Below are 26912 nucleotides of genomic sequence, written 5' to 3'. Positions count from 1 at the left end.
AATTACTTTTGTCATTAGCACCCTCAGCACCACTGTTCTGTCGGGATTCGCAGGCGCAGATGTTTCGAACTGCAGCTCTGCAGCAATGTATCCCGTGTCGTGCTTCGCCTGAACTTTCACTTCTTTGCTTAGATTTATTTTACAACTCTCAGTTAGTTTTGAGTCTTTGAAAGATGTCAGGAAAGAGCAGAAATAGCGCAGAGGGCAGGCCGCTGGGACGAGCTGTTGTTTACAGACAGTGACAGGGACGAAGGACCTCTGCGTTCTGGTGCCGGGCCCCGCAGCCTCGGGGGCCACGCCAGTGTTGCTTCCGTGGCCGCTCTGGAAGCTCCAGCATTAGCACACATACACAGACACGCATACACATGCACAGATACAAACATGAAATGCAAGTCCACGCAAGCCGGCAGAATGATTTGCACACAGAAGCACGAAGCAAGACAGTTTTGTCTCTGCACCTTTATCATTCAATGAATGCCCTGTTATAATTCATCCAACATTGATTTACACCAAATATATAAGTGTTGGAATATGTAAAACTCTAAAATAAAATACTTTAGGGTTTAATGTTTTTATCCTACAGACTCTGGCTGTTTTTGTTTTCTTTTGTCAAACCTAAATATTTAAAATATGGAAATATTTTGGTTTATATATGATAAAGATAACCTGAATAAATAAGAAAAAGCACTTTTCAGTGGATGATATCAATTCTTATTTTCAGTTTCAGTAGCCACACGTAGACCTGATTTATTCCAGATCTGATCTGGACGAAATCTACATCTAGTTTTCGTCTAGATGTAGAATTAAAATATTACTTCAGTAGAACCGGTCTGACAACATGAAATAGGCCAAAACTTCCCAAAAAGCATTAATTGAAGAACAGAGGAGAAATAAAGTCACTAACATTATTATTGAACATGTTACAAAGCTATTTTTAATTAATCCAGCACACGACAGTGAGACTGCGTCCATGTACAAAAGGAGTGCTGAAGTTCTACCATGTTACTCTTTGAGCACATTGAGAACTCACGCCAGAAGGTCATACAAGAAACCCAAGTAACTTCTAAAGTACTGCGATAAATGTTCATTTCTATCAGTAGAAAAGAAATTGGATAAAAATGGCATGTTTGTGAGAGTTGCAAGAAGAAAACCCCTGAAGAGCAAAAAGAACACAAAAGGCGGCCAATAATTCCCAAACATTTTCTTGAATCTGCCAAAGATTTTTGGAAAACATATCAACTGAAACTTTCTGTAGGTATACATTACATCTGGTTCAAAACTAGCAACATTTTAGAAAAAGAACTTCATGAAAAGTTTAAACAGGGTCGTGGTGGTAACGGTCTACGACAGTTTTCCTGCTTCAGGAACTGGACGACAGAACCATGAATTCTGCCCTTTACCAGAGAATCACCAGCCATCAGTTTGTGACCCAAAGCTCAAGCACTGTTAGGTTATTCAGCTGGAAGTCCATCTTGAATGACTAAGAAATTAAAATTTTAGAGTGGCTTAATCAAAGTCTGGATTTAAATCTGATTGAGATGCTGTGATCTGATTTTAAAGAGGCAGTTCATGCTTGAAAACCCCCTAAACCCCCTAATAAAGCAGAGTGGAGCAAAATTCCTCAAGAGCGAATATAAGAGACTCAGCAGTAGTTATAGCAAAGACTTGATGTCAAGTAGATTACTAGTAAACAAAGGGCCAAGTTGGTTTGGATAGCTGTTTTTGTTTATAAATGAAAAAAAAAACTACTTTTTGATTCATTTTTGCTTTATGAAAGCAAAAATAAAACAAAAAAGTGTAACAAAAAATGTTTTGTTTTCAGCATAGGACATCATAGATAAAATTAAAACAGCAATCAATGAAACATATACAAGCCTAAGAAAAGCAGAGACCTTCGTTATTTGTGCAAATGTGAGTGTGAACTAAATAAACAGCCGTGTTGCAATATTGACAAATTCTGTTTAATATTGTGTGATACTCTTCTCTTAAAATACAGTCTTTTCTGAGGTAGACTATTACAGTTCAAGAAACATCATTATCATTTTTAAAACAGACATCAAATAAAACGACATGAAATAAATATTTTCATGTACAATATGCTGCAAAAATGAGGTAGAAATGGTTACAGAAAATGTACAATAACCAAGAGAAAACGTTACTGCGGTGGGCAGAGTAAAAGTGGACAAAATAAAAGCTTGTTTTGGTGGACAAACTGTCGACAGAGAGAAGGAAGTGGTTTCATTTCTGTAATTTAATGTGAGCAATTGTGGAAAAGTTTATTTATTTATTTATCTATTTATCGTTTTCAAGTGGGGGTCACTCTGATTGATCTGGCTGAAGCCACCAGCTGGTGAGGGAAGGCTGCTCTGAGATATAGGATTGCCGGGCATCAATCAGTCCACTTCCACTCCGGACAAATCAGAATAAGGGAAGTAGAAGGGGAGGAGGAGGGACGTTGGGGAGGAGATTCAACGCCACATGGTCACTGGGGCCTGTGGCCGGGGGCAATCCAGTCTAATGAGATTGCATTTGGGAAAAGAGAAAAAAAAAAAGAATGATGAGGACAGAGCGACAGAGGGAGGGATGAAGGATAGGGAAATATTACATCATCCTGAAACTTACGAGTCGCTTTGCCTGCAGAATGTTGACTGGGTTTTTTTCCGGCATCTAAAAGGACCTGCTGTAGAAGGAGATATATTGCTGGATTGTCTACATGCTGGCTTATGCACAAAGTAATTGTAAATATTTAATCTTTGAGATGTAGTGAAAGCCACATGTAACACCTTGGTCTGAACTACTAGTTGGGATTGATATTCTAAGCCATTTTAATTAAGTTTTGGGTTCAGATTTTGACTGTAAGTGCATTGGGGTTGGTTCTGTATTTTTTTAAATTTCGAAATACAATTTAAAACCACAACACAGAGCAAACTTACAGTTGCGGTCAGATTCCTTGACATGCCTGGTAAAAATGTGCAAAAAGCCTTAAAATAAATCAGTATTTTACTACAGGCTCCTGGTGTTTCCATGCACTCAAACAAGAGACCCACAGCATCACTGATCCTCTATCATACTTTAAGGCCTCTTAATATTTTTTTACACAGGTCCCACCTAGAGTGTTTATTTCTTAACAGCACAATCTTTGTTTCATCTGCCAAAAGCCACAGGTCCAGTTAAAGGGTTAATACAAGTCCATATGTTTACTGGCCTCCTAAGGAGCCATTTGGTGTGAGGGAAGCATCTAGTTGTTGTTATGGATACTTGGTGACATTTGTTGCAGTTTTTAACTTTGACCTGTGGAGATGTTTTACCTTCCACATCATTCTGCTCTTTGGCCATGGTGGCAACATACATCATCAACCCAAGAGGCCAATAATAAAAAAAAAAATGTTAAAAATGGGCCCCTTTATTAATTCATTCTCCCAGCTAATATTTACACAAGGAGCCCATGTTGACAGGAAATGAGCTGAAACTCAGACAACTGATGGGAATGTTACCTCATGCCCAAAGAGGTTTTATATAGAACAACTCCAGGTTAAAAGAGTTTTATCTCGAACTTCATAAAAACACAGACCAACTATAAAAAGTTGACAAAATTGGGAGATTTTTCGATTGGATCGTTCTAAATATATTTCTGCGACTTTAAGCTAGTAGAATAACTTATTTTAAGGGTTTTTACACATTTACCAAGGTTTGCTGATAAATGATCTCTGTGTGTAGATATGTGAGGAAAACACCAAGCGGTGCATTTCCCAGCAGTTTGTCCAACAAAAGAAGAAATATTTTCTGTTTTCTACATTTCTCAAAGACAATCATCACTTCACCATAAACTACATTAAAAATAAATGGTAAAAGAACTGAAACAAACAAAAAAAATGTGTTTATATATTCATATATAATAATACATGGATTTATGGCATCAAATATCCTTTGAAATACCTGAATTACATTCAATGTTACTCTTTGTAGAATATTCAAGTTTCTCTGCTGAGGTACTAGCCCAGCCGCAGTGGGTTTTTCACGAGACTGTCACGGTCTTCCTCGCTCTTCTATCTCACTCTCATCTAAGACCCTAAGATTACATACATTCTTTATTTCATATTTCTGAGGTAAAGAAATTCTTCCTGAGCATTTCAAACAATATCACATAATACAAGAAAAAAAAAAAAGGAGGAACGGAGGCAGGAAAACCAACACGATGTGGGACAAGCTGAATGCGCAGGTGTTATTCTGCAGGTGGGAAACTGAACCTGATGTGGAATGTGAATCGTGAAGCAGGTTTTGGGTTCATCGTACTATATTTACTGTAAGCACAGCACAGTCAGATGGGTGAAGCATGAGAAGTGGTTTTGCAACGAAACATAAAAACACTCCACTTAAACAGCTGTATTCCAGGACAAAGGAGGCCCAGCTTCACTTATTCTGCACTCGTTTTCTCCGAGAAGGTTTTTGTGTCATAGTTTGGTAAAAAGCTATTGTGAATATCAACATGCTGTGATTTTTACTTTGTTACTACTGGTCAGTTTTGAGAAATTATCAGTGCTTTTTTTATTATGTATTTGGTTTGTCAAGTTTTTGGTAAAAAAAAAAAAGTTGCTGAAGTGTTGCTGATCCCAAGCCCTTTGAGCGACAATCCTATGACTACATTGACTGTAGGATAACATGGAAGTGGATTGGTAATAAATAGGATCCTGAGAGTAGCAGCCAAAGGGTGGATTTTCCAAACCCTGATTATCCATAATGTTGGACCACATCGCCCAGCAACAAATAACTGATTTTGTCCTGGACCCAGGCTAATCGAGACACCCCTCTGATTTCCCCTGTTGGCCAAATGACTAAAACCCGTTCACCTCACTTTTTCTTTGGGAAAACATCAAATATTATCAGTGTTCTGGGCAAAACAAACAGTATACCGTGTCAGGTTCCTGCCAGTGAAATAACTTTATCAGCGCTGCCCCTAATGTCGAGATTCTCTGGCTCTTTTGGCTGCATAATTAGTAATTAGGAAACAACAACAAAACATCCCCAAGGCTTTAAATGCCAAAGCAAAACCAGGGTCGTAGTGCAGTCCGAGTACGGTGACTAGCTGCTTTCTCAGTGGCTGTACATTTTGCTCCACTCTATACAAGTGACCAGGTCCTTTGTGGTGGTGTGTGGGCGCACCTTGCAAAAGGCATTCTCAAAATCTGTAAAGTCCGGAGTTTTGGGGGACGTGGCGAGGCCGTGCATGGCTCCGGCTGGGGAAGATGCTGAGGAGAGCACCTGCTGGCTCAGCTGCAGCAGCTCCCACACAGAGAAGCCCTCAGTGCGCTGCAGCACAGCGGTCATCTCCCTCTCGCTCAGGGTGCAGCCCTGAGGCGTCAGCGCCTGCAGCAGGACATGCTGACGGATCCCCATGTCTGGGAGGCTCACATAATACTTCTTGGCAAAGCTCCGGTGGACCGCGTCCTGCAGGAGATCTGGCCTACCAGTGGCACACACAAGAATAACCAAACCTGTGGGCCCCACCTGGATTTTCTCCAAGATTGTTAGCATTATCTGCCTCAGCCCCTCCTCCTCTTCCATTGCTTCCACCTGACTGAGCAGAATCACGGCGGGTTGCCGAGCCCCTGCCACCTGCAGCAGAGAACCCAGAATGTGTTCTGCTTCGAGCTTTCCTTTAGATGCCAACATAGGTCCGCTCACACGGTAGAAGGAAGCCCCCATCTGCGAGGCTAAAGAACGAATCAGTGTCGTCTTCCCCCCTCCTCTAGGACCAAACAGCAGGACGGTTCTTGGCGGCCGCGCCAATGGGCTGGGCCTTAACACGGGCCACAGCAGGTCCTCTTCCAGGGCAGCCTTGACATGAGTGAGCCCAAACAGTTCGGTCCAGAGCAGTGCCGGGCTGCAGTCTAACAACTCTCCGTTGATGAGCTCCAGCAGTTGGGGGTCTGGGCTCTTCATAGCTTCAACAGGTGCAGAACACAACGGAGGGCGTTTGAGTGACTGGGGGTGGTGCTGTTGCTGTGTGAAGCCCTGCTCCGTCACCCCATTCTCCCCCGTCATGCCTGCAGGAGGACTGTACTCCCCTCCAGCCCCAAACTGAGGAGACACCAGGGGCTGAGAGGAAGGCTTGCTGGGCTTAAAGGTTTGAGGGTCTGAGCTGCCTGAGCTGCTGAATCCATTTCCCCTGCACTCTGTTTTCTCACTCACTCCATAGGGAGAGGTTCCTCCAGCCTTCAGGGAATCATAGCTGTACTTCCTGTACCGTGACCGGTCCCCACTGTCATCCTCCTCTACGCCCATTTCAAAGGCCTTTCTCTTTAATGTCCCTCCAGACTCAGATGCTCCAAGGTTGGCGCTTTGGTAGCTGTATGAGCCTCCAACCACTGTGGGCCTAGAGGGGATGGGTGTAGGAGCTGGTAGACCTGAGGGAAGGTATGTTGTGGAAGGATGACTGTAGCTGGGAGCAAGGCTGGTCTGGGGTGGGTATGTGCTGGGTGGGTAGTTATAAACTGGTGTGTTGGGGCTGTAGCTGGGCACCAGAGTGGGTGTGGGTTGCAGAGTGTGAAGGGAGGTGGGGGGAAGTGCTGCACTGGGCTGAGGACAGAACCCTGAGGAGAGATAGGTGCCGTTGTAGCTGGAGGGATACTCGCCTGAACCGCTGCAGGAGCTGCTGCCACTGTAGGCCGAGTCTGACAGATTACTGTTGACTACTGACACGCTGCTCACCCCAGGGGGACCCGCAGATGTAGCAACAGTCTTAGAGCTCGAAAGACTCTCATGGCCTCCAGGAGGAACCAAAGGATAAGAGCCATCAGCGTTGTGTGTCAGCGGCCAAGGTTCCAGCTCTGTCTTCTGGCCATTAAGGCCCCCAAAAGCCCCCGGCTCTGGGTACGTTCCCACAGTAGGAGGTCGGTCGTATGGTGAGTCCAACACGCCTGCGTACTTTTCAGCATAGCGCTTCAGGAGGTTTGAGGCTGTGAGGGCGGAGATGTCATCGTTGGCCCAGGCGTAGTTGTAGGAGCTGCGTCCACGGCCGGAGTAGAGATCCCCCTTGTGGGCTGGAGAGGAGGTGGTGGAGGAGACATCCAGGTGCTGCTCGGGCCACTGGCTGAGGGGCTGGGCATGCTCTGGGTTCCAGTGCATCTTTAACAGGCCTGACAAGACAGTCACAAAAAAACATCTAATTATTTTACATACAACTATGCCAAAAAACTTTAGACTAATGCTGTTTCTGGAGTAGATTTATTTTATATTGAAAATAGTATTACCTATTCTTTATTAATTATTGACATCCTCAAATTTATTAACTGTACTGAATTGTACAATTGCTTTCTCATATCACAGATTTCCTTTTCAAATATACCAACATATTATATGTCCTACACTTACATTTTTTTTTTGTTTTCCTGATTAAAAGTTCAATTTTAGAAATATTTTAAAGTAATGGTTGCCATTAAGTAATAGATGGATGGATCTTTCAGATAATGGAATGGGAAATAAGTCTTGAAACAGAAATATTTTCCTCACTCTTTTGTCCAGTCTTATCCAGATCTGGAAAATACTTTCAAATTTTACATACAATACAAATTTAAAAGTTCAATTTTCAAATTTTCAAAGTTCAAAGAAACCCTGAGTTGACCCTAAATGATACCTAAATTGTACTGTAAAGAAAAAATATTGCAGCTGTGTGTAATATTTTATCTTGCAGCCCTGCTGAGCAAATGAATGACTGGTTTTGGCAAGAAGGCAAAAAATATTAATAAATATCAATTATTAAAAATAATGATTATATGTAGTTCTTAAACAGAATACAGAATCAGCAGGTTGATGTTTAACAAAAAAAACATAACTTAAAAACTGGTGGATCTCCATTACTTTGACTATTGTGTATAAAGTGACGTGATCAAGGACCCCTCCTCTGCCAAGAAGTGAACTTCCTCTGTCAGGAAAGGCATCTTCTCTCAGTGCTGCTGCCAAGTTTGGCAACAGAACAGTGTCAAATTTCTTAAACAGGAAGGGGTAGCTGAAAGGGAGGCACAGAAAAACATGGAAAGCAGCAGAAAGAAAGAGTGAAAGCAAATCAGTGGGATGCATGTGTTGTTTTGTAGTTTCCCAGCTCATGTTGGCGGAGCGATAAGACCCCTCCACTGTTCGCCCTACTAGTAGCATCTGCAGGTCTCCCAGAGGAGCTATTGTTATCTCCCTCTGCATGTTGCTGTGAATGCCTGCTCTCTCCGCCCCACACCCCCACCTACCACCCACGGATCCACCCACCCACCGTACACCACTGCTCAGAATGGCTTGCTGGACACAAGGAGGGAAGGAAAAGAAGGGAGTACGTGTGTGTGCGCGGGTGTGGGCGTGTGTGGACAGTGGTTTAGAGAGAGTGAGAAAGAAAAAGGGGGTGTACTGGAAGTGCAGCATAGTGAGCTATTCATCAGCACAGGCTCCTATGGAACATTGGGAAGGGGGAATGTCTGCTCCTCTAGCTGACTTCAGCGAGGTCGAAGCAGCTTGGAAAAAACAAATAAATAATGTTCTATAAATAACGTTTTCACTCCACGCCTCTTTATTAAATCTGCCTAAAAACACAAACTCAAAAACATCCTATAAATGCTCAATGCTCATATTTTAATGTTATTAGCATTAGATGTAGGTTATATTGGCCCTGCCTCCTGCTCAGGCATTAGCTTGACATTCCACACATAGCTTGGCATTATCGAACTGTCACAATTTACCCCGAGGTGAGAAATACTCCGGCCAGGAGCGGCGAGGTAAAAAGGAATATAGCAGAAGCCGTCATTGCTGCAGCTCTTTGCCTTTTCCTCCAGCAGCCGCCTGATGATTCATTATTCATGGCCGTCTGTAGGTGTGGAGCCAGGACTCTTATTGCTGTTTAAATCAAATCTCAATATCCACAGCGCGAGATTCTGCTTCTACTATCTCACTGCTAAACTTTGACCTGCGTCTTTCCAAACCTCCCCGTGTGTGTTTTCAGATTATGCCTGTTTATTCAGTCAGATGAGACCAGCAGACCAGATGGCCGTTGGATTATCATGTCCTTCATATTCAAATAGACTGCCTTAAGTTCCCAATGGCCAAACCAGTTCAAGTGCTTCGCTAAGCTTCAGACGGCACACACGGCTGCACACCCACTGCAGCAAACTGTGACATTCTCACATATCTTCACTTGCAGAATACAGACTTGTCCACACCCAGATGACCACATTTTTTTTGTTTTTCGGTTTTGTTTTGTTTTGTTTTGTTTTGTTTTGTTGCGGACTGGTCTTTGTCCGGGCCACAGAAACCGTACATGTCCTGCAGGCCCTTCCCATCTGCAGCCGGACCAGTTTGCGAGCAGCCCCAATAATGGGGCCTGTGTGTGACAAAGATGGATGAGAGCCCAGGGGAGCTCATAAAACCTGCAGCAGGGAGGGAGGGATGGAAGAAGGCAGAGACGGAGGGAGGGAGGGAAAAGAGAGCGAGTGGACAGCAGGCGCTCTGTCCTTTCTGAGGGGACTGTAGCAGACATTAGAGGACCCTGTGAGACGGGCTGACTGCTGTCCACTCCATCATCAGCACTAATACAGAAAACTACACCTCACCTCTCCCACCCCACTAGCTGATTGTGCTGCTTACATAGAAGCAAATTCACTGTCATTATTTGTAAAAACGTGACTCTGAATCATTCGTCTGTGAAGAAAGCGGCAGCGTTTCAGCAGAGTTTAACCCTTTCTGTGTAATTAAATGCTGCCTTCTGCTGGATTGTGGTTTTTAGAGCAGTAACAGTTTGAGCGAGCTCTAATCTACGGTTCTGCCCAAATCGGAGCCATCACACAGATTAATTCATTGGAGGGCCGGTAAGAAAGCTAAGATTAGAAGCAGGAAATCAGGACAATGTGTGACGACAGTAAAATCATTACATCAACCTCAGAAAAGGCTCGAATGTCAGCTTAGATTGCAAATTATTTAAGACATCAAGAAAGGCGAGTACAGAGCTGGTAAAAAGTGTAAATATTAAAGGTAAAAATTCATTTTTCTGTTGTGCTTTCGTTACTTTCTGTTTTCCAGCCTCAAACAAATCAACCCTCACGTACACATGGGTGGATTATAGATTTAAAACCTGTACCAGGAGTAGGCAGAGACATTATTATGCTTGAAAAGTTTTAATCCAGACTTGATTATTTTGAAGCTATTTTCATTCTGTGATCACACTGAAAAAACACTGAATATGCATATATATTTTTTTCGATTTAATATTGAACAGGTCTTTCCTATGTTGACTGATGGCCTTCTTTGGCTGTGAGGAGGCTGATAAGAACCTTCTGTCCGTGCATGTGAAACTTCCCACTCTTTGTGTGTGTTTTCTCGGCCCCAGGAGAGACAGATGTTCCTCTGCTGACCGCCTTACTGTCTGTGCAGCCTTTGTGGTGGACAACCATCCAGCAGACGTGCATGGATCGAACAATCCAGTTGGCCCTGAGACAAAGCCGAAGGGATCCTATTGTCAGGGGCCTGTCTAATTATGGAAATCTTATTAATCTATTCAGGAGCAGTTCACTGACAGCTTTTGTGTCAGCCTGGGATTTATTGAGGGACCTGTGTGAGCTGCATCCTATGGCAGGAGTATGAGAAGAAGACAGCGGCATGGCTCTCTTCAGCAATTTTCACTTTTAGGAGGGAGTTTTTTTTATAGCCTTAACATCCTCAGATCTGCTATCTATAAAGTCCCCTCATCCAGTGCTTATTGGAGAACACAACAGCAGTTTTTGTTCCATAAAGTAGGTATTACTTCCAGCTCTGTTGTGGTTTGTCATAAAAATATTATAGGTTCAAGGTGAAAAGTTAGCTTGGCATGAAGCCCTGAGATGGAGGGACCCAGCGGCGTTTCATTACTCCCCAGAGGTTGCGTTCCCCTTCTTCGTTCCCGGCTCTTTTATTTTCCATGCCTCGAGGAACAAAACATACATGGATGTAACAAGCCTTCTGGGACTTTGTGCTATTAAAATGTGCAGATTGTGAAGGGGGCTGCTTGTAAACAGCAGCATTTTGGATCAATTCAATCAGGGTCCATTCGGCGTTGAGCTACACCTCCGTCCACTGATAAACCTAACAACTCGACATCACACACCTCCGCAATGAAGCAGGAGTCAAACGTGTTAGAAAAACAAGATGCAATTTTAGGACAGGATGCTTCAGCAGAATATGAAAATCTGGAAATTCATCTTTGGAAAAAGCGGAAAGCTGAATCTTTCTGTTTAAATCCAAGAAAAAGGGTCTATCTGAAAATTGACCATGGTAAAACAATCTCATCACAGAAAACCAACCATTTTGCTAAAATTCTTTCAATGTTACAAAAATGTGAACAGATGATCAGTTTGAGTATTTTCGCAATATTTTGGAAATTCAGTTTGTACAAAAATTGTAAAGAAGCCCATTCTCAGTAAAACTCAAACTATTGCTGCGACAAAAGCGAATAGAAAAATAACTAGCAACAAAACAAGCTCACACACCTTCACTGTGCATCATTGGCACATGTGAACCTCATCAATTTTATAACAATATTTTCTAGTATTTATCGTAAAGATAGCAAAAGTGTTGTTTGTGAACAACAATCAGTCTGGGATATTTTTGATTATTGATACCATTTTAATCCCATTCTGATTTAAAAGTATAACATATGAAGATGTAGCAAGACATAGTCTTGATTTTAATATTGTTTTAAAACTAAGTGAAAATGATTAGGCTGTAAACAATTTAAATGGCCTTTAGTATATTAGTTGTGATCAGCACAGGTAGGATTAGTAACTGTAATCATCAGTCTTTGTCCCTGGAGATTGTAGATCGTTACCTTGACTTTTCAAACAGTAGCCGACATTACCAAATCTAGCAAGTTTTATAACACAGAGTCTGAAAATGATAAAACAGAGATACTTCAGTGTAACATGTTCACTCGAACGTCTTGCTTTCTCTCACCGTCTCACAGCCTGAATAAACGTCAGACATATCAGGATATGTGCTTCCTCTAGCTACAGTTCTTAAAACATCACTGATAAAGAAAATGGCTAGCTTTGAGCTTTCTTATTCACTTCCTACACCTTAAAGTGTTTAGTGTTGCAAAGGGGTAGTGCAAGTATTGTGCAACCATTGATCAGAAATATCTGACTTTAGAAGTTCTCACAATCTGATCACCAGTGATCACAAAGTGGAGCCTAAAATTATTAATAGATTTGGATTTAAATTTAAAACTGTTTGTTTCAACTGGTTTGTGCCCGACAGGAAATGAGGCAGGCATCTCAAAATAATAAAACAATGTAAAAGGAGTATTAGTTTGAAAAAAGGTATATTTTTAATTTACATTTTGATTTACATTTTAGTTTATTTAAGTATTTATACACCTCTAAATGTTCAACGGGAAAATATTTGCTACAATTGCCAGTGGTAACTTGATTTATTTTTTGCGATGGGCTTTGAAATTGGAAAGCATGATTACCATCGCCCTAACCTTCAGCTCCTTCCACAGATCAGTTTTAAATGGGGACTCTGACTTAGCCACTTCAAAACGTCAATATCACTTGAAATTCTTAACTTATTACTTGAAATGAATAACTTTGGGCTTAGCTGTGAGAATTGTCTGTTTCTGATTGCAAGCTCAGTTTGGCTGGGCATCCTTCATCCTAAGAGCATCTGTGAAAGCAAGTTGGGAATAACAGACTTAAGGAGACATAAGACAATAAAGCAATGTTATTTATCTAATAACTGAACCTGCTTTTATGTTATCAGCTTGCATAAAACTAATCAATTAGCAACTGGGAAAAAATCAAGTGTAATGTTCACAAGCAAGTCAGGCAAACAATCTTTCAAAACTTTTTAAAAAACCTCTGCCATCACAAGTTTAGCGTGCATATAAAGAGCATCCGACAATCCATTATTTATGTTTCAGATCTTGATTTGTCATTAGAAGGCCCCTGAGTCCTTTGTTTTCAAGTTCACAGTGATTTATGATACTAATATCAAACAGGACATTCTTTCTGGGCTGTACACCGTGACATACTGCCAGCCAGTCGTAAAAGCACCAACCTGAGAGGCCAACTGCATTTTACAACATGGCTGGAGGAGACGGTACAAAATTGTCTTAAGGTAATCTTCCACTGTGGTATGAAATACACTTTTTCATCTGTATTATTACAAAACAGCTATGGTATAATATTCAATTATATTACAGTTTTATATTAATATAAATCAGTGTCAAATATGCTAAATGATTTTAATCAAAAGGTACTAAAATATTGTGTGAGGCGCTGCTAAATATCTGCAAAAAGAAGTGCAAGGTGAGTTCTTGAGAGCATTTTTAAATGACATTAAGACAGGTACATATCACATGAAAGAGTGAGGAAAATTATAATGAATCTAAGCACTACTCACAGGCTTACTATCATGCAAAGAAAGCACAATCCCACACTCTCGCTCTGCCTCAGTCTGGATCTCTTTCACTGGCCATAAAAAGATGTAATAACAGAGATCTGGTGTGGAGTTTTCACACCTGCTGCCCTGAGTTTAAACATGGATCATGAGTCCTGTCCCAGGAGGAAAAAAACAACTCTCTCTCCTACAGTGGCTTTGAGGGGCGTCCTCTGTGTGTCTCTTCTCCTTCCTATCTCTGTACTTGAGATCTTTGTTTCGTGCCTCACGATGACAGTTGGAGTTAGTCTATTTTATGCTTCGACCTCCGCTGGGAATGTTCCAGGCCGGCTGTCAGAAGAGTTTTGTCAGTGTGGAGATCATACCACTTAATAGAGGAAGAACAAAAGATGAGAAAGTGCTTAGAAAATAAACAGCAAAATTAAAATACTCTTTACTATTATAAATTTAACAATTATTTTACTATTTGTTATTTTACGAGTGGAAAGTAACAAATAGTTATTGTCACCACAGCTTGTTTTTCTCTGAACTGGACGAACAAGAAGAGCGGCCAAACTACTTGGTGGCATTTGTTAACAATTGATTCATTGACAAACGTGTTTGGAATTGCTAACGATGATGCAGCGGGAAGGCTAGGTCTCATCTGAGAGCGTGTTCATTTTAACAGCACTTTTCTCAGTACTCTCCAAAAGTAGAAAGCCTCAGGAATAATTGCTGGATGCGTCACTTCATGCTCGTAATTTTAGAAACAACTCCCCCCATCCCCCGAGCCTGCTAGCGCACATCCACAAATGGCAGAAGCCGAGTCCAGCCCACCCACCCCCTATCCCCTGTTCTCTTCAAGAGCAAAAAAACACAGGGTCCCTATTTTCTGTGGCTGCAGGCTGGCTTTAGGTCATTGTGTCCACCAATATATCAAAGAACAGCTGTCCTTAAGGCTCAGTGATGACCAATCGCCCCCTCCATCTGTCTAACCCAACCAATCTTCTAGTCTACGGCTCCATCATTTCCATCCAATCTTCCTCGCCTTTCTCTTTACTCTCATTTCTAACCAAATCACCTGGACCTTCTCTGCATCCAGCTCTCACTTTGTGCAGACAAATTAAGCAAATCTCAATACATTCAACACACATGCTGCCCTGGCAAAGTTTTGATCCTCCACACTACAAGCATCTAATAGCATTAAAGTATTTTCTCGGGTGCATTAATTTACTAATTAGCCGTGTTTGTGTGGAAAAACGTGTCACACTGTCGAGCCCTGAATTTCTGCTGCCTCAGGAATCCAGTGAAGTGCAGCCATCCAAGTGAGCCTCAACCCCCTTGCTTCTTAATTGGACCATTAATGGGAGCGGAGGTCTTCTTAATGAGCTGATAAACCCCTTGAGAAATAAAGCACCGGGCCCGTGGACTCACAGGAGCCCGGGTCCCTAAAAACATCTTTTTTCGCCCCCCCCCCTGCAATACATGCACAAAACAACATGCACACACTCACACACTGGAGGCTAATTAGAGCCAATTCACACCCACACTAATGATCCTTGCTCTTATTCACACACAGTTTAGCAGGCTGTGTGTTTACTCAAAGACCTCACAGGGCCCTCCACGGCAACACTCATACCACTCTGCGTACAATGGGGAAAGATGCTGTTGTGGCCCTCCAGCCAATGTTTGAGGGGCCGTGGGATGAGATCCACTGCTCTAAAACTTAGAGTAAAACATAAAAACAGAGCCAGAAAGGGAGAGAGAGAGAAGACAGGGGTCACTCAGAGGAGAGCAGTAAAAACTGCCAGACTGGACTCTTGTGTGTAGTCATTCTCTGAGCATGTGTGCTGCTTTAAAAGAGAAGGTATCCCTCCACCAGCGGGGGCCCCCAGCAACAAGAGTTAGGGCACTCCTGGGTTGGCGGCCTGGGACTGATTTAAGAGTGTGTTTGAAGTGCAGATTACAGATTTTTGCACCAAATCCCTCCAGGAGTATCCATGGCCCCTGGAATCTCTCTCAGGTTTCGTCTCAGGTCCGGCGATTGCGGTTTCACCCAGCTTGAGCTATTCTGGACTGGCCACAGACGAGGACCGACAGCATGTTGTGTATACAAGTTGTTGTCATGTCATGTAACCATGGGTGCATCTATTCTCTATGCGCAGAAACAGAAAAGCCAACTACAGGAGTGAGAAGTAGCAGAAGGAAACCGGAATGCTCCACATTCCCATAAAGTGGCATTCCAACATGGAGGTGAGAGTCTTCGCATTCTCTGCACACATACAAAATCTTTCTCAATTATGACTCCAGTCTTTAACTGAGAGCTGCAGTATCACCAGCAAGCACATGGGTGAGCTTGTGTGTCACCGGTCTGAGAGTAAACAGTGTGACTACCTCACACTGCTGTGTGTAACCATATGAAGCTCCTTTCTGCAAACACACACTAGAAGGCTTTTCTTAAATGACCTCGACAACAGAGCTACGCTGTACATGGGAACCTACCAAGCTGTCGAACAGAGAAAACCACTGCACCCAGTCGTAAAATGAGCCTCCCCCCACCCCCAAAGGTTCAGAAGATCCCTATTAACCAGTTGAGACGTTTGGTAGAAGACTAACTTTTTAGCCATCCGTCTGTGACATTCATAGAGCTACCGTCTCCAGGAGAACTCAACTTAGTCCATCAAGGTGGACCAGTAAGGTTTGTCACTGGATAAGTTAAAATAAGTTGGTGTTGCAATCTCAAAGGAATCCTCAGCGTGATCCAAACATGTCAACCTTATTTGTGTGAACATACTTCCAGACCTCGTGCTTTCTTATTCAGAATGAAAGATCTACCATATAGATATGGCGCCTATCAAAAGAATGAAATTTGCAAAAAGCAAACAAACAAGCTACTGTTGCTCTATTTCCAATTTTGCATGTATGTAAAGTGCACTGAAAAACATGGTATGGATGTATTCAAGTGAAAAACTGAAGCAGAATTAACCGTGAGGAATTCACAGTGTCCTGCTTTATCAGGAACAAGAACATTATTTCAGTTATGTTTATCTAGTTTTCATATTAAAGGATCAGCTTACCAGGGAAGTAACAACACAAATGTTTGTATTATTCTTAAGACACTTTCTGATATTTAGCAATTTGCATAAATCTATTTTATATTGCCCAAAAATGTTTAGTTACTGGAGAAGAATCACTTAGTGAAGTAAATTAGAATTATATTATCATGCTTTGTTTTACTTAGTCAGAGATTTACTATATTGCCACTAAACAAAAAAATTGTAGGCAAAACACAAAAATTTGTTTTTGCTTTGAAGACAGAAACAAAACGTTGTTTCAGATAAACAATCCTTTTAGGAGATTTTTTTCCAAAAGTCAAAGACGAAGCTGTAATTTCAGAGCCTTTTTCATGCTGCTTACACTTTACAGCTCTTACACAGCCAAAACTCAGAAATAGTTTAATTGTGCATCATTAAATCCATGGTCATCATGGATTTAATGATGACCAAGTTCTGTAACAGTATTAATAACCATCACACGTTGCATCACAAAAACGATTAAAGACCATCTTTATCCATACAAATGTTCTGCAAATCCCCCCAGGTGGTCAGATAATTTTTAACTGAATTAATCAGAAAGTAGGTCATGCTGTCAGTTTCAAGTTCATCTTCTAGGTGAGGGATTGCATGTACATAGGACGGTGTGAGATCAGATAATGTTTCTATTGGGTCATTGCTATAATACTTGAGTCAGAGTTGGACATGATGCTGATGTGGCCAAATTTTTCCAACATGGATAAAAAGGACTTATCAGCCCGGTGATCAAGTTGTGTATGACTTAGTGTTAAATGTATAGTAAGGTGATGCTGGAGTATTATTTTCCTACGGCATCCTTCCAAACCCATTGAAAGGGAAGGCATTGAAGTATGACCAGATATTTTAGACATGTAATGACAAACCTTTTCCTGGTCAGTGTCACATTTTTATTTTCTTTGAGGTCTTTAAGGTGGGAGTTCTTGTCTTTTACTCGCTTTATGAACAAAAAAAAGATCAGCATGTTTAGTATTCGATCTGATGAACATCTGAGACATATCGACATGTACTTGTGTTACATGCATGTTTATTTTCAAGTAGACTGACTGGTGCATCTCTAATAAAAGTAAACATCAAACATCAGCTTATGTTTCAGTCAAGCATTTTTAACTCAGAACAGCTGCACATCTGCCTACGCTGCCATTGCGACGTGTTTTTACATGTCGGTGCACAAACAGAAGTTTCTGTCATCAATTATAAAGCAATACTTTTTAAATTAACTATTCTGTTTGATTCTCCCTCCTTTCTTGTAACTGTCATGCCAATAATGGTCCATTGAGGCGAGTTAAAGAGCTGGGAAAAAGAGGCTCTTGAGGACGAGGCCACAGAGGCTGGCCCCTGCTGGCCACCAAACAATGCTGTTTTGGAGAGCCCAAGCACTGGACTCCTAAGAGGCCCGGTGTGAGGGTGCCCACAGGGGAGAAATGGAACTGGGCATGTCAGTTATTAGGTCACCGTTGTGGGAAGAAAAGTGAGAAAAGGAGAGGGGAAGCAGGAGGAAGTGTGTGCGGTGGTAAGTCTTGCATTGGTGTATCGGTAAAATTACACTTGCCTAGCTAAGGGGTTTGTGCAGCTTAACCCATCATCCCTCCATCCTTCCTCTGTTCCTCTTCTGTGCCACAGCTGTTTTCTACCGCCTGCTGATGAAACATTCAGTGCTCAAGGTTTAGCGTTTCCACTCTGCGTATCAAAGAAAAGTCCAGTCTCTGCGCTGAGCCCGACTTTTAGCCACCGGTGCATCTCTCGTTCTGTTTGCACACGTCCACTCCCACTTATTTTTTTCTGTGAGAGCTCATTGATTCAGGCAAAGTCCAACTAAGTCAAGCCTCTGTGGTGTGTAGTTTAGAGAGGAGGGGAAAAAAAGAGAGTGTCCTACTCACTATAAGGGACAATAGGACTCAGCATTCTGTGGAGCTGGTCTCAGTAAGGAGGAATGCTGTTTCATGAATGCCAGCTAAGGATAGCGCAGGTCCGGCTGTGGTCCATCACTGGCATGAGCGCGCACTGACAACAGGACAACCCTGAGAAAGACAGAGAAAAATAGAAAATAGAAATAGATGAGGCTGTTGGAGGCTGCTGTGAATAGCTTTGACAAATGTTAACCAACACTTTCAGATGAGCCCGAACACACTGAAGCAGAGGACTATAGAGTTACGGACCAACCTGAGAGCCGTATCGGTGTAACAAAACCAGAATTCACACTATGTCTCACTCACACACTCAGTCAGCCAAATTCAGACACACAAGGGCATTCATTACAGGCAGGCATTAAGCTGATTGTGGAGCTGTGTCCAGCCTCTAAAGAGGGTTTTCTAAATCTGCCTTACAAAAAGACTCATGCATACCATTGCTCCGTGCACTGGGGCAATAAAGACTGCATTCTTGAGACAGCAAATACTTTTGGAGGTTCATAAGCCAAGAGATCTCTCCTTTCAAGTTTCACGTAACAACCAATCTGGTAAATAAAAGATCCTCAGTTAATTTTGTTGACAGGGTAGAATTATACACTTTAAAAATGGGAAACAAATTTTACTTTAATTGACTTTAAGAGCCAAGTCAGCATATACTGTAGGAAATATCCATTTTGGTTTTGATCATTTTAGTGTACATAGATGAAACGGCAGATTAATCCTTCAGTGTTTATTGCTTCATTCTTCTATAAACTACAAGAGCTTTGGGAATGCTTGCTTAATTATTTATGCACAGCAAAAAGATGCATTTATCACATCAAAAATTAAAACAACAGACAAAACATTTTAGGAATTTTCACACTATTTATTCCCTAAATTCAAAGAACTTTATCAGGCCACAATAATTCACAGTAAAGTAACAGTGTTGTCATCGATGCAGAGACACCCAGCTTATAGCAACAAAAAAGACATTTATTTACATTCCTTCATTCACATGAAGGAGATATTACGCAATGACCCCCTCGGTTTATCTCTGGACGCCAACAGGCTTCACTCCAGCAACAACAACACCCTCCACTTTAAACTGACAGCCAACTTTTACCACTCGCAGCCCAGAATAACAATCTGCACCGCAGCAGCAAACCACAGCTTCCACTTCAAACAAACAGAACCTCTTTGCAGGAAAGAGATTTTGTTTGCAGGGGGGAAAGAAACGTCAAATGGTCAGTGGCCGAAGAGAGGAGAGAGCTGCTTCAAAAGAGCTCGATTTCAGGCAAACAGCAGGGAGAGCAGCTGGCCGTGACAGCAGATCGACATAGAGATGCGGAGAAGACAAGCGGCCTTACCTATTCATGCCTGCATGTCCTCCATCAGATCTGAGAGCACTAGGATAATCCCTGGAGCTGACCGGACTCGTGTGTGCACTGCTATGCTTTTTTTCCACATATGGGACACAACTCTGCTCTTTCCCTCCCTCCCTGTCTCTCTCTCCCACTCTCTCTCTGCTTCTCTCTCTGGCCAGTGACAACAGAGGTAGCACTTCGCTCCCATCCCCCATGGATCTCCCATCCCCCTCCCCTCCTTCTCTCTCTTTATGCTAAAAGTATTTAAGTAGGAAGAGGGAGAGAGAATGAGGGGAGGGCGTGGACTGACCAGTCATTCTCAGAAGCAGAGAGAGAGGCCACTCGTACATCGAAACCTTGGCTCACCGGACAGTGTCCGAGTTTTAGGGCTGGTAGTGCAAGTTTGGTTTGACACTAAGGATTGCACTGAAATATAAACAATGGAAAGATCTTGGGGAAACTTTGACTTCTTCTCTGGCTGACTAAAACTGTTTATCAAGTTGCTTAACAAAGTTTGAAAGTAATTACCCTGATAAACAAATTACACCCCCAAAAATGTCACATCACCAGTTGGTTAATGTTGTTAGTCAGTCCAGCTTTGTTAAAGATAAGTTGAAAAATTCCACACGTCTTTAGGTAACACAATAAGAGATGACAAACTAGAAAATGTGGTTTAGCAAGCAGTAGATAAATGGAATTTGGAGATTAACTTCTGCTTGACAGACACACAGGCCTGTCATGTACTTTGGTGTAGACTAGAAGGACGCAAGTACAAGGAGGAGGACAGCATGAAAAGCAAATTTACAAGTAGGAAACAATACGAAGGAGAAAATATCATGGCACAAAACTGGTCAAGAGAATCCATCAAGGACTGGTCAAACATGGAGTCCAAATACTTGGAGAAGGATGATTAAAGAGTGGGAAGAGGGTAAATCACAAAAAAAACAAAAGAATCAGGTAAAACATATGACTAAAACCATTTCACGAGGAAATAATTGCACACGAGCAATTAGGTAGAAATAAAACAGTGGCTGAAATTTAAAAAAACAAAACCGACATCAAAACTTGACTAACTCATGACACATCCAGAATAAATGACCTGTCATCCTTTGTTTAAAAACAACTCTAGGGACGTTTCAGTAACGTTAACCTGCTAGCTAGCTTTGACGGCAAACTAGGATCTTTTAGTAGAAGTTATGTGAATTAAATATAAACTAATGTTCCAGAAAGAAAAACAAATGTGCTGCAGAGTCAGACAATTTTTCTTGTTTGGCAATCATCAGCTCAAATTGGATATATTTTTTACTGATCCTTAAATGCAGACTGGCAACTTCCTCCATTTTTAATCTATGAAAGCATGCACTTTAATGCAGTATTTTCAGTAAAGGAAGAATTGCATGTGTTCTCTTAGCAAAACTTAACAGTGAATTTCGGGTGTTCACCCACATGTACAGGTGGACAGAAATCACAAATATTTGCCCTGGACAAAGATCCGTGGAGTGAAACCTGTCTGACAGTTTGTTTTGCACCTGTCTCTCTCTGTGTGTGTACATTTTTAGCCTTGACTTTCATAGTCCACTTCAGGTTTGCCTCACAAACCAAAGCACACAAATGCAACTTTGAGCAGAGAAACAGTAACTGATAGTGATCAGTGCAGCTCTCAAACCGCTATATTCATTCGATGACATACTAAACAAATGAAAAGACAAATGAAAGATGAATACAATCAAACACAAACACTGATCCTTCTTTCTCTATGCATTTGCAGGAGACTTTTCAAATGATGTTTTTCCAGTACTGATTGAAAGCAAAACATCTTACCATTATTTATTATTCAAAGAAATAAATCATGACCATTTACAGCTACCAGCATTTATACTCAGCCACCAATCAAAAAAGGCTAGAAAAAAAAGTGTTGATTGTGGAGTGCAAACTGTAGCACCATTCTGTTGAATGTTCTAAAAAATATATTTAGTTTTGGTCAAACATTTTTGAAGATTCACTGAATCTGCCGTTTTTTTATCCTGTCTTTTTCTATATTTTTGAAGCCTTTCTTTGCACATCTTCCAAATCTACAAATTATGGATCTGGTCAACTGGTCTCACAATGCAGTTGATCAAATTTTTTCAACGAGAAGACTGGGCACAGGACAGCCCTCTTGTCCTGCAAGGATACTCCCTGGATTTATTCATGATAAAAGGATTTCTGTTATTTGGAGCTTGCGGATACCTGGCTTATCAACAAATTTGTGACGGACGTGGCCGAACTAGCGAACACTCAGACTGTTGGTGTGGACAGAGATGCAAGTTGGATGTCAGTCTTGCTGCGACTAGCAGCCCAGCTGAGGACTCCAAAACTGACTAACAGAATGGAATCGATCTTGGAGAAGTTGCTAGTTTCGGCTCAGTGGAGTGACCAAACTAATTTGGATGATTGGGAACTGAGATGTATCGGAGAGACTTTAGGGAAGATTGAAATTTAGAATCTACCCGACCTAAGACATTCTGTATCTGAATTGGCTTTCCCCATGTTGCTTTGGAAGGGCTGCATGTTTCCAATCTCCTTGAAGATATGTAAACATAATGCTCCTTTCCACCTCACCCCCTCCTGTTGCTCTTTCTTTTGGTTTGTTATTTTGTTTGTATTTCCTTTTAAATCCTGTAAAGCACTTTGTATTATCATATTGCTGAAAATGTGCTATATAAATAAAATTACCTTTATCTTTACCTATTATTTCTGGAACGTATTCAGAGTAAATTATCAATTCACTCAAACAACACCAAAAAATCAGATCATCAAATCTTCAGCCAAGCCCAGATTTATGCTGCAGGCAGGTTTTCAGTTCAATTTGCCTGATAATAGAGCACATAATTATCAATACTGGTGAAATACTGGCAAAGGGGGAGCCACTGAATTTCACCGTGCATCCATATTTACCCTACAAGGCAACTGGATTCTCCTAAATATCATGTGGAAATGATGAGAGTGAGGAAATCTTGCTTGGCTTAGATTCCAAGGATCTGTTGAGTTGGGATCAACCAAAATCCTACAATGGCAGCTACTGGTGAAGTTGTAAGCCGGACAACAGCTGTGTGGTAGCTTTTAAAGAGCTTATCATACATGCTGCTTAAGCATCTGACCTAAACATCCCTTCACTTTAAGTAGAACAAAGTACAGCACTGATGTTTCTAGACTGGAAAGATGTTTTTATTCACAAGGATTCAACACTGTTGCAAAAACCTCAGCGCTGTTTTGATAAGACTTTGATGCATTCATTCATAAAGAATCTGCTGTGATGTTTTATCCAAATGTATGACAATATTTCCTTCCTGAAAAAAACTTTTATAACCAGTTTGAATAATAAACCAAACCGATGATGCTGATAATTTATTGAATTTGTTCCATACTTCAGATTTTTCAATCTCAAAATGCTACAATTATCTTCAGTCCTTTCTTAAAGCTTTCAGTAGAGAGTCATCAGGTGGTTTGGGAAGAGTGCTCTGCAGACGAGGCGCAGCAGAGCCCATGATGTGAAGGTTTGCCTGCGGCATATTGAGCCTGTAGGAATTTGCAGAGTGGAGAAACGGAGTTGATTTCTGAGCAATGAGATGTACGTTGAGTTAGGATGGTCTAGTTCCGTGAATGGATTAGCAAGTGAGTACTCCTTGTTTGCTAACTAGGATCAATTGAAATGGATGTACTTGACTTGCAAACTGTCTGCATGACTGGATTGATTGGACTTTTTGTCCCTTTTTGTTAAGTGTCTTCAGATGACATGTATAGTGAATTGGCGTTATTTAAATAAGAATTGAACTTAATTAAACTGAACACAAAATACACAAAACTGAAAACGCTGCATTTTCTTTCCCCTTTAACGTGAAAGTCAGTTTTATAATTATTTCCTAACAGATGGAGTTTGTTGTCATTCAGGCGACGTACAGTCAGCTGAATGACAATATAATGTCAGGCGACATAAAGCTTCAGTAACAAACTATAAGTACCGATAAACATTATATTGTTCATTACAAGATGTGCTTCCGGACTTCCTGTTACTCAGGTTTTAAACATGCGTCTTCAATACAAATGATAGCAGTGAAAAATATCACAAGATATGTTCTAACACTTTTTTCAATGAGTCGAACACAGAAAATAAACAGTGTAAGATTAAACATTTTTTTCTGACTCACCGTTCTTACACCTGTAAATATTTTAATGCCCCACCCAATGTTTTGATCAGGTGACATTTCAGTTTCATATTCAGGCTCTTAACTCCCAGCTGTCAGTCTGTTTTTAGCGCCACATTCAGGCTCAAATAGCACAGTCGTCTCCTCCTGTTACATGGAGCCAGTTCTCCAGTCCAGTTTATGTCCATTTGTGCTGCTGCTGCTGCTGCACAAGGATAAAACTGACAAAAACACAACCTGGCAGGAAATTAAACTAACCATACTTATCTAAAGCGCATCTGATGTTTCTATGGGACGGGGTTACAGAAATATGAGACAGCACTACTACTATCATTAGTTTTTATGAATTTATTTGATTTTAATGCAGCACACTCTCACACTCACAATCTTGCACTATTTTCTTTAGTCATTCTTTAGTAAACCTCAAAGTGTTTATACATTTTAGCAGTTTTTTGTTATTATAGCCGGCAGAAATAATACGGAACAAAATGTACGAATAAGATCTAAGATGTGAACTAAAATGCTTTACAAACACTCTGCATCTGAAGTCTAATTTGTAACATGACGTGAGGCTGGAGCTAAATTAAGAGACACTCGAGTGGTCAATGACAGGACTCAAATCAGAATGTGGGGCAATAAACCAGAGAGGGAAACACCACAACTCATTAGTGTGGATACAAAACTTAACACACCAAGCGAGTCTCAGCTCACAACCACAATTAGACTCCTTGATGTTTTTCCTAATATGGGATCCTCAATAGGTTTGCTAATGGTGTCTCTGTGGGGGGTTAGGTGAGGGTATGGTTGAGTAGGGATGTTGAAAGCAGACAACTGGCGCTCTCTCTATCACTCTATTGCCTTATTAGTGCTGAGGCAGCAATGTGTGGACACTGGCAGCATGCTGAGCCCAGCACTACTGCAGCACAAAGGCTCTAGGGCCTCGGGACTCAAAGTGAGCCAAAAACAGAGAAAAATAAGACAGAAAGATAATTTCACTGAGAACAAATGGATACTGTCAGCACAGAGCTTTTCCCCCACATTGCAGATTAGCAGACACTTCTGGCAAGTTTTAATCAACTCTTAAAGATATTTTAAGAAATGTATCTACACACCTGTGACATTTCTGACCACCCGAAGACTGAAAAGAGATTTAATGGAGTGTGGACACTCTGACACACAAAATTTGTGTGCTTGCATAATTAGTGCTTGCATAATTGATGAATAATTGTTAATAGAGAAATGTTAAAGACAAATGAGCAAATGAGCCACAAAGCCAGAAAAAGACTTGACAAGTTTGGTTTGAGATGCTAGAGTTTGACCTCATGCTCCAGAAATTTTACAAGAGGATCAGCAATTTTTCTTTTGTCAAGGTAGCAAATCGGGGTTTCATTTAATTTGGTTAAATTAAATTATGCAAACAGAGCATCATGGTGATAATCTAAGCAGGAGTTATGCAGGGGTATAATACAAACATCTTCTGGCTAATTATAAGTAAGTCACACTTACAGTGTTACACAGCCATTGGCATTTCTGCAAAATGTGTCACAATGTACAAAATCACATAATAAATGATAAATTTAATACTTTCCCCTCCTTGAGTTCCTATGTATCATGTGCAATATAAATTTAAAAATAAATTTATAAAAAGATGCAAATATTTGAAACAAGACATACTGGAAGCAACTTTTAAATTTACACATTTATATGTAAATTTAAATGTGACATATTTCCATTTGTGTTAGTCAGAAAAAGGTCACATTTAGCCTTCAGGTGTCTGATGGAAATCTAAAAATGCATAGGAAATGTATTATTTCAGCATCACAGTGAGTTTAGGCATATGTTTTAATCAGTAAAACAATGACTACACTGGAAGTAACTCAAAGGTCTTGGCATGGCCCAGCCAGAGCTCAGAACTGAATCTGATACAAAAACTGTGGAGCGATCACAAGAGGCTTGAAAACAAGACATGCACCAACAGACAAATGGAGAACATTTTCAAGGTAGGCTGGGCAAATATTGCCCAGTTAGGATGTGGGATATTGATAAACTCCTACACAAGAAGACTGAATGCTCAAATTGAATGAGCAGTGAGGTTATAGTAGCTTTTTCACGTCTTTACTTTTCACCCAGTACAGACTCTGTCTTTGCACAGTGTACATGTCTGATTAAAGAAAAAACCAACACTTCCAGTGATTTATCTAGTGCTTTTAACATTACTAAACCCTATTATTTAACAGATATGTTTACACATATCTGAGATCCATCGTAACTACAAGTCTGTATCTGACAACCAGTTGATGGAGAACCTCCTTTACTGGTTTACATGAACCATGAACTGTTCTACGACTGAGGGGTACAGTGAGGTTGTAACTGTAGATCTTATGTAGAGTTGTGAAACGAAAAACATTTATCAGCTTATTTGAAGTGGCTTGTAAAATAGCAAGAGTGCAAATCATTTAACAGAGTATCAGCTACTAGATTTGGTATCAAAACAATAAACAGCATCGCTATCGTTTCTTGTGAGGAATAAATAGTGCGCCACATTACAGCATACAGTATTTGATGACATGCAGTGAGAGCGAGACATATTTCACTTTGTTGTTGAGAACCGATGAAAAATGTTTATAGAAAACAGAAAATTATCGACTCAAAGAAGCTCTTAATGCTTTGTATGTGTCCACAAACATAAATGAATGTTGCACATGTGGTTAGTGTGCGGTAGTGCTGATAATGAGTTCCAGGCTCTAAAGGCAGGGAAATATCATTTTATTAGTCCTTTGTGGCTTTGGCATAGATTAAGATAGACAGGGAAACTCTACCCACGACTCAGTGAGCCTAAGGAGGACTGGGTAAGCTGTGGAGGAAGGGACAAAGTGAGTATGTGTGTAAGAAAGCGTTAGATGGGGTAAGGGGGGTCAGAAGGATTATTAGTGGGAGGTTCAGCTGTTTATTATTCCAATTCTATCTCTAACAGCTGAAAATTGGAGAATTAGGCGGCAGCCT

The 26912-nt window shown here is 41.0% G+C and overlaps 1 protein-coding gene across 2 annotated transcripts; it reads right to left on the bottom strand.

Annotated features, from left to right (window-relative positions):
* Positions 1 to 1942: 1942 nt before the first annotated feature.
* On the bottom strand, positions 1943 to 19879 carry fignl2 (fidgetin like 2). Of its 2 annotated transcripts, XR_003596328.1 has the most exons (4): positions 19729 to 19879; positions 18353 to 18493; positions 2623 to 7136; positions 1943 to 2514 (listed from the first exon to the last, which is right to left on the bottom strand). XR_003596328.1 is itself a non-coding variant. In XM_028024185.1 (3 exons), exons 2-3 carry the CDS (start codon positions 18375 to 18377, stop codon positions 5092 to 5094), a joined length of 2070 nt encoding a protein of 689 aa, XP_027879986.1. In that variant the 5' UTR covers positions 18378 to 18493; positions 19729 to 19879; the 3' UTR covers positions 1943 to 5091. The 2 variants fall into 2 exon arrangements, 1 of the variants encoding a protein (XP_027879986.1); XM_028024185.1 differs by having other exon boundaries at positions 1943 to 7136.
* Between the last annotated feature and the right edge of the window lie 7033 nt (positions 19880 to 26912).

Source organism: Xiphophorus couchianus, chromosome 1 (genome assembly GCF_001444195.1).
Source record: "Xiphophorus couchianus chromosome 1, X_couchianus-1.0, whole genome shotgun sequence".
NCBI lineage: Eukaryota > Metazoa > Chordata > Actinopteri > Cyprinodontiformes > Poeciliidae > Xiphophorus > Xiphophorus couchianus.
This window is presented reverse-complemented; position numbering and strand designations above follow the sequence as displayed.

Coding starts and splice junctions, on each gene's coding strand:
- fignl2 (XM_028024185.1), bottom strand. CDS start 18,377: ATGCTGAGTCCTATTGTCCCTTATA. Junction 7,137..18,352: donor GAGTCCTATTGTCCCTTATA/GTGAGTAGGACA, acceptor CTGTCTTGTCAG/GCCTGTTAAAGATGCACTGG.